The following is a 7278-nucleotide window of genomic DNA, read 5'->3' as shown; positions in this document are numbered from 1 at the left end:
TGGTTTCCAATTGACGAGGTGACGCGCAGAACCCTCGGCGTCCCCCATCGATCCCGCGGTACTCAATATGACTCGCGGCGTTCCCAAGAGGTCTCATTGGACCACCGAGGGCGGGCATCGGTACCAGACCGACACCGGCCGGTCGACGGGCGCCAAAATCCCGCCCCGACCCGAACGCCGACGCTCGCTGTCTTCCGTCACCCAAAAAGTCAGCGAGTGGCCGCTTGCCACTCGGATCCGGTGGTCAAAGATGGGGATTTGCCTCGTTGCTGAGCAGCGCGCCGTTATTTGCATCTTTGTTACCGCGCGGCTGCAGCGAGTCCTCGCAGCGAGTCCTCGCAGCGAGTCCTCGCAGCGAGTCCTCGCAGCTCGCTACCATCCGAAGGGAAGAGTGAGCCGGTCGGCAACGAGAGGCCACAAACGCGCAAGTAGGCGCAAGTCGGATGAGAGCAAGAACGGCCCCGTTCCTCTTGGCCAAAGTAGAAGGGCACGGGCGCTTTTCTCACAAGAAGTCGTCAAAGAAGTTGAAGGAGTAGAAGCCGAGGTCCAAGGACATCGAGATGCGCAAAGTGCGCCAAAGGTCCAAACATTTGGCTTTGTTTGAAGTCCCGCCCCACACGAGTCATTTTCTCATTTTCTGAATTTTCCTTTTTTTTTTTTATTGTTATTGTTTAGTTTTTTTTTTCCCGTCCGTTTGTAATAATATCAGTTGAAGGGAAAAAGAAAAAAAAATATTTACAGTGTTGAAAGCATGAAAACAGACGTGATGATGAATCTATTGGAAAGTAATCGCACAAACACAAGAAAAAAAAAAACAAAATAAGAAAAAGAAAAACAATTTAAGAGACCAGCGGCGGCGTTCCCGATCCAAACGGCAGACGCTGCCGGCCGGTTTGGGGGGATACAGCCGATGTGAGGGCGCGGGGTATCGTGTGGAGTGTTAAGTGGGGATGATGCCGTCGCTCCGTAGGCCTCGCTTGAGCTCCAAGTCCTCCAGCTTCTTCCACAGCTCCTCGCGCTCCTTCTCCTTCTTCTTCTCCCTGCGGCCAACGGTGCACAACAAATCGCAAGGTCACGGGGCGCCCGCGTCACAATGCTCATCCGCGCGTCACCGCTCGCCTTTCGAGCGGGCAAATCCCACATCTTTTGCGTGTCCTCCTCGCTTCAATTGATGTAGCGGCGCAGCGCGGAGGGAGGCCGGCGTGAAAACGCAGACGCGCCTCCGTGCGCGTGCGGGACACTTGTTGTCCTATCAAATGAAGCCGTCACGGCTCCCTCTGACACGATAGCTTTTGTAGCTTTGGATGACTTGGTTGCTTTGAGACCAATCCATAAAAAAAAAAAAAAAAAACTAAGAAAAGTGATGGCTAAGGGTGGGGACTTTGCCGGTTTAAAGGAGAAGGCTCATCCACTCCAAGGGCAGCGAGCGCCACGTTTCTTACCGCTGGCGGTCTGACTTGTACGTGGCGGTGAGTTCGTCGAACAAAGTACTGTTCATCTCCATGAAGGCCTTCAGCACGTTGTACACCAGCGCCACGATAGCCCTGAGGAACACCACAGAGCGGTCAACGGCGGGAGTCTCCAGATGCCCGCGGCGCAAACAAAAGTCACCCGCGCCCCAACGGAACAATTGCTGAGTTCGGGCGAGACGAGGCCGGTTTTGTTAGACGGGGGCCTCATCATCGGAGCGGTGACTCGAGCGGCAGCGACCTTTCCTCCTCATCTCTCGGTATCCCGGCGCACATATCTGCTCGAAAGCCGCGGCGTCGCACACCGTCACGCGGGCTAGCCTGCGGGGGTGCCAAAGTCCGGCCCTCGGGGGCCACGATCCTGCGTCTCCCTCCTCCGGCGCGGCTCGGGGGCGTCGTCGGGCTCCCGCGGAGCCGCTCTTGCGAATGGGGCGGGGTTGCGGAGGGAGAGCTCCGAAAGACGCGGGCGGGCGAGCGGCGCTCCGGGACCGGAATTTGGCACCCCTGGCGGAAAAAGGCTCTGCGGCCGCGAACCAGTGACTGAGGAGGATGCGGTCTTCCGGTCGACAAGTTAGCGAGCAACGGAGAAAAGAGGAGCGTTTGGCGAGGCGCGCTTGGCTCACGGGTTCCAGTGCTCTTTGGAGATGCGGTAGAGGCTGGCAAACATGATGGGCAGGATGACGCTGGAGTTCTCCTCAATCAGGCTCATGATGTACTCGTTGTTCCAGTAGTAGAGCGCCCGCTCGGCCACCTGCGCGCGAGCGCGGCACAAAGAGCGGCACCGTCACAACCCCGAGCGCCCCGTCGTCCGCGTCCCCGGCGGCGGCGGCAGACCTGGAAGTGCGGGCTGGACACGCATCTGGAAATCTGTTTGAAGAGCGGCTCCTGGATCTTGACGAACTGGGTGGGCTCGATCACGTCCAGGATCTCCTCCAGCTCGCCCAGAAACATCACCTGGCGCGGGGCGGGCAAAGGCCTTAAGCGGCGGCGGCGGCAACCACGACGACGACGAGCGAGAGAAGAAGCGACTCACCTCTTTTTGACTGCAAGTTTTGGGCCAGAACTTCAATAATCCTCGGATGACCTGAACAAATCGGACAATTGCGTCAGAGTCGGCAGCCCGACGCATCAGCAACAAGCGTCTCCGGGATCCGGAACGGGTGACGTGCGCGCGGCGCTGAGCGCGAGTCTTGCTTCACGTTCATCAAGTCTGGCGGGGGGGAGGCGTGACGGCGTGTTCGACGAGCTCGCCGCTCCTCGGCCGACAGCGCTAACTAGTCAGGCGCGCTTGAGCGTGAGAGCCGCCCCCCCCCCCCGAAATAAATTTGCAAACCATCCGATTTGACTTTGGAAAGCTGATTCGGATCGCCGCCCATTGGCCGATACGTTGATACGAGCCGACGTACTCACCGGTTCCGTTAATGTGGGGTCTTTCTCTAGGAACTGTACAATGCAATACGCCAACTGCACAAAAGAAAGGAGAAGAGCGCTCGACTCGGAACGCGGAAGACGAGGGCGGCCGGCCGCGGTCTCGGGCGCCCGCCCGCCTACCTGCGCGTGGAAGAGCGACAGGCTGCGGACCGTGTGGAGCGGGATCAACACTTTGACCAGAAACTGTTTATGCTCCGCCTTCAGCGGCAGGGCGAAACCATTGATTATACTGCGAGCGCACACACAGGCACACAAAAACAAGAAAAAAAAACAACGCTCATTCATTTGGCTGATGAAATGCGAAGATGAGGGCGTCCGTCCACATACCTGCCCAGGATCTCCAGCAATTCCGCCACCCCGTTGAAGTGCTCCGTCTCATAAACAAAACTGCGGCGGGGGGACAGAAAAGAAAAAGGCACGTTTCAAATCACCACCAACTTGCAGGCACAGCATTTCACAAGTGAAAGTCATCAAGTGTGACGCAAACGTGTGCGCTGACCGTAGAAAAATATTATTGATCTGTTTTCGTATAAAAGCCCTCAGTCCCAGGAATTTGCCGTAGATTCTATGCAGAACCGTCTTCAGGTAGTCTCGCTCCCGAGGGTCCTCGCTGTCGAACAGCTCCAGGAGCTGGGGGGGGGGGAGGGGCAAAGGCAAACATTAGGCCGGCACGGCAAGTCAGCAACTTTTTTTCCCTGACGATCGGCCTCCCGCTAAGTCACGGTGGAGCCGATCTCCCTCCGAACGACGGCAGAAAAGCGGCCGGCGGCCTCGAGGCTCCGAACGCGGCGGCGGCGCAGCTGTGAGCGCGAGCGTCAGGAAGCGTGCGAGTGTGAATGCGGGCGGGCGGGCGGGCGCACCTGCAGGACAAACTTCTGGTCTATGTACTTTTTGGCAATGCTGGGCTGGAACTCCTGACTTTCCAGGAAGCGAATGAAGAACTCGTACACCAACTGAGGAGAACGACGACAACGGCCGTCAGCGGGAGAGAAAGGGCGGGCCAAAAGCGCAGGCGCGGCCAGCGCTCACCTGTAAGTGAGGCCAGGACGCCTCCAGCGTGGGCTCGTCCTCTTCGGGGTCAAACTCGTTACTGTCGCTCGGCGGGAGGGTCCGGAAAATGTTGTGAGACACCTGCGGCCGGGGAAAGGCGGGGAAGGCGTGAGGCCCCCAAGCGCGGACGGGGCGGCGGCGGCGGCGCACTCACCATTTTGACCACTTCGGGGTAGGCCTGCTCCGTCAGGTAGCCGCGGCTGACGGTGACGTAGTCCACCAGCTCGTTGAGCGTGGAGCGCTTGTACTCCTTCATTTTCAGGTCCGACAGCGTGTCCATGAAGTCAAAGACGGTGCAGCACTGCTGCAGCTTCTTCAGGAACAGCTCTGGCTGCTCCGGGGCCGGCACGTCTGCGCGCCGCGGGCGGCCCGGCAAGAAAGCCGCCGGTCAATCCAAACGCATATTTATGCCATTGTTGCTCATCGTGAGTGTGGATTCCGACCACGACGGTGCAAAGCGATCGGCGGCTCGTCGCGATTCGTACAACGCCGTACGTCGGAAAACCAAAAGCTCACTCACGTCGTCACGCAAGCTAACGTGCAGGTAAAAGTAAGAAGAGAGGAAAAAAATATTCAAAAATCACAGACGTCGATGAAAAGAATTGGGAGTTGCAGCCCAAGATAAAGTGTGACCTTTTCTTCTTTTCTCTAAAATGTTTTCAAAAAGCGGTCGGGGGGTCGTGACAAACAGTAAATGTCAACAAAGGGCTGTCAGGTCTCTTCCAGGTTGGGTGCTCAAAGCGCTTCACGCCGTGACTTCCCGATGACGCAGCGCCAGGCGCCACCTGGGGCTCGAGGACGCGTCGACGCCGTCGCAAAGGCCGGGGAGCGATCCCCCGACCCCCGGTTGCCACGGGGCCCGCGCCGCAAGCGAATCACGTCGAGCAAGATCCTTGGAGGGATTTGAATCGTTTGGGAGGGAGTGAACGCTGCGCTTTCGAGGATTTGCGAGGGTGGCAGCCAAAGAGCCTCGCCGGATTGACGTTGGACTTGCGGCGGCGGCGCCTCAGCAAATGTCAAGAGCGCCTCTTCTCCCAAAGCACAAACCGTCTTCCCCCCCGCCCCCAAAAAGAAGTCCCCCCCCGTTGAGGAAGCGTCTCGCGGCCGTTTGAAGGTTTACGAGCGACGGGCTAACTTTAACTTCCCCCGACACCCACCTGGAGCCCCGACGCTCCTTCGGTTAGGGCGCCGCTCCCTCGCCGGCGGCGGAGAGGAAACGCGCAGGCGAGTGCGGCCGACGCGTTTGGCGGCGCGCCTCGCCGGGCCTCGTTTGGAGCAAGTGTCGCCGCTGGGAAAATGTAAAGCGACACCCCGCGGCTCGGGTTTCTCCCGGGGCGGGAGAGGGGCGAGATGAGGTCGGCGGGTGGCGGGCTCCGGCAGTCAAACGGGGCGGGCGGCTCGCTGCGGCTATTTTTGAGGGCCTCGGTTTGAACCCGATGACCGGGAAGCTCGGACGCAAGCCGGCCCCAAACGGGCGCCGCCGTCCTTCCCCTCGCGCGCCGGCGTGCTACGATAGAGCTGCCGGCGGCAAAGGGACCTCTCCAAAGAGTCAACAACGCTCCCAAATGTCGAGACGGACCGCTTCGGTCGGTCGCAATTCCAAGATGAGAGTTTTCGGGGGCGGGCAGGGGGAACCGAGCCGCCGAGCTCCCGGCCGGGCAGGATCAATTCCACCCTTGTCGACAAGTTCCGGAAAAGAGAAGCGGGCCACTTTTGGGGCAAAGTCGGCGACGTGCGCCGGGAGTGGATTTGCAAAAGCCGCATGTTGTGAGGCAAGCAAGCCCCTTCCGGGTCGAAACGGCGGCGGCGCCTCCGCAAGAGACTTTTTGGGGTTGACAAACGCGGTCATCGTCATGGTCAAAGTTAGCTTTCGTTTTTCATTTGAGTTCTAGCAAGCCCAAAGTGGGCCCGGCCGGGACTTGTTTTGGGGACTTTGGCTGCAATTCAAAGGGAAGCAACTTCCGAATCCATTTGCAGAAATGGACTTTGGGGAAGATTGTGAACGCGACGAGATCGGGCCTCCCGATTGGAGCGCTTCAAATAATCGGCCAAATAAATATAGCATATTAGATCTCCACATTCTACATCTATGTATGTATCAAATGCCATTTGTTGAGAAGGTCTTTCTATTGGGCTGCTGTTCAAAAAGCAAATCCTCATTTTGACAGGCAATGCAGAAGTCAGCAATGCAACTTGTCACGTTTGTATTAAAAATAAATCAATGCAATTTTAAAACGATTTAAAAAAAGGGCAAAGGCGCGAAAAACGTGGCAATGTTGTTGTTTTTTATCTCATCCGATTCCTCGATGATCACGAGCATCCCGAGTTGCATCCCTAAGCTTGCGCCGGTGCGAGGAGACGGAGGCGGATTCAGTGGGCCCGGCTAGCAAATCTGCGGCGGCGGCGGCGGCTTACCTTTGAGCAGCGGCAACGGCGTGAGCTCGATGGGTTTGCCCTGAGAGCGGAACTGGGACGAGCTCTGCGAGCGCTTCTGCTTGGCCTTCCTGACAGACTTGCGGGAAAATCCGTCCACTTTGTCCACGGATGGGGGCGTGGTGGCTGCCGAGGACATAGCCCTGCTGGGGGAAACGAGGGCCGCGCACGTCACTCGCGTGCGCCGACAGCACGCGCGCAGACAAACAACACAACACAACACCACCACGACGACGACAATGACGACGATGAGCGCTGGCGGGGGATGCTCTTGTTGCGGAGGCGTGGCGCGCCTCAAACCCAAACCGCCGAGTCATCCGACACGATCGCCCAACGGTCGCAACCGTGAAAGCTCGCCGGCCGGCTATGTTGATAAGCTTTGCATTCACGCTCGGTGTATCGCTCGCCGATTGTCGTGCCCGAGCGTCACAACGAGCAGACCAGAGGGTCAGTTGGAGGAACGCTCAAGTCAACTCGAGCACTTTCAAACGGCCGTCGCTGCGTACAAAGCGCCGTGCGGGTTGCAACGAGCACATATACAACAAGAACGCTATCAATCAGGAACAAAGATAGTCGAAAGCACCAAAGCAGTCCAACTAAGATCAAGTCTGTTCTGGGTTGCGTTTATGATTTGACTTGATGTGAACCGTTTTGTGACAGCCGCAGCAAAACGTGTTATACAACAAGAACGCTATCAATCAGGAACAAAGATGGTCGAAAGCACCAAAACAGTCCAACTGAGATCAAGCCTGTTCTGGGTTGCGTTTATCATTTGACTTGATGTGAACCGTTTTGTGAAGCGCTTTGTGACAGCCGCAGCAAAACGTGGACCGTGAATGCGTAACGCACGCCAAGGGAGGATATCGCTCTCTGAAAAAGTCACCTACGGTGGGGG

General features: G+C 57.8%; 1 protein-coding gene across 6 annotated transcripts in view; it reads right to left on the bottom strand.

Annotated features, from left to right (window-relative positions):
* Nucleotides 1–891: 891 nt before the first annotated feature.
* ppp2r5eb (protein phosphatase 2, regulatory subunit B', epsilon isoform b) overlaps nucleotides 892–7278 on the bottom strand; it is a 12294-nt gene continuing 5907 nt past the window's right edge. For 3 of the 6 annotated variants that reach the window (XM_019878097.1, XM_019878120.1, XM_019878105.1), the window contains 13 exons: nucleotides 6366–6529; nucleotides 4105–4301; nucleotides 3930–4031; nucleotides 3761–3853; nucleotides 3400–3530; nucleotides 3228–3287; nucleotides 3021–3129; nucleotides 2880–2933; nucleotides 2503–2553; nucleotides 2304–2423; nucleotides 2093–2220; nucleotides 1443–1544; nucleotides 892–1040 (listed from right to left, as the gene is read on the bottom strand). In XM_019878097.1, coding sequence (XP_019733656.1) covers nucleotides 941–1040; nucleotides 1443–1544; nucleotides 2093–2220; nucleotides 2304–2423; nucleotides 2503–2553; nucleotides 2880–2933; nucleotides 3021–3129; nucleotides 3228–3287; nucleotides 3400–3530; nucleotides 3761–3853; nucleotides 3930–4031; nucleotides 4105–4301; nucleotides 6366–6529 — 1411 coding nt within the window. In that variant the 3' untranslated portion in view covers nucleotides 892–940. Of the gene's footprint in view, nucleotides 1041–1438; nucleotides 1545–2092; nucleotides 2221–2303; nucleotides 2424–2502; nucleotides 2554–2879; nucleotides 2934–3020; nucleotides 3130–3227; nucleotides 3288–3399; nucleotides 3531–3760; nucleotides 3854–3929; nucleotides 4032–4104; nucleotides 4302–6365; nucleotides 6530–7278 lie in introns of those variants that run through there. The other 3 variants (XM_019878111.1, XM_019878129.1, XM_019878137.1) reach the window with 2 other exon arrangements.

Source organism: Hippocampus comes, unplaced genomic scaffold (assembly GCF_001891065.2).
Source record: "Hippocampus comes isolate QL1 unplaced genomic scaffold, H_comes_QL1_v1.1 scaffold295, whole genome shotgun sequence".
NCBI classification, from domain to species: Eukaryota; Metazoa; Chordata; class Actinopteri; order Syngnathiformes; family Syngnathidae; genus Hippocampus; species Hippocampus comes.
This window is presented reverse-complemented; position numbering and strand designations above follow the sequence as displayed.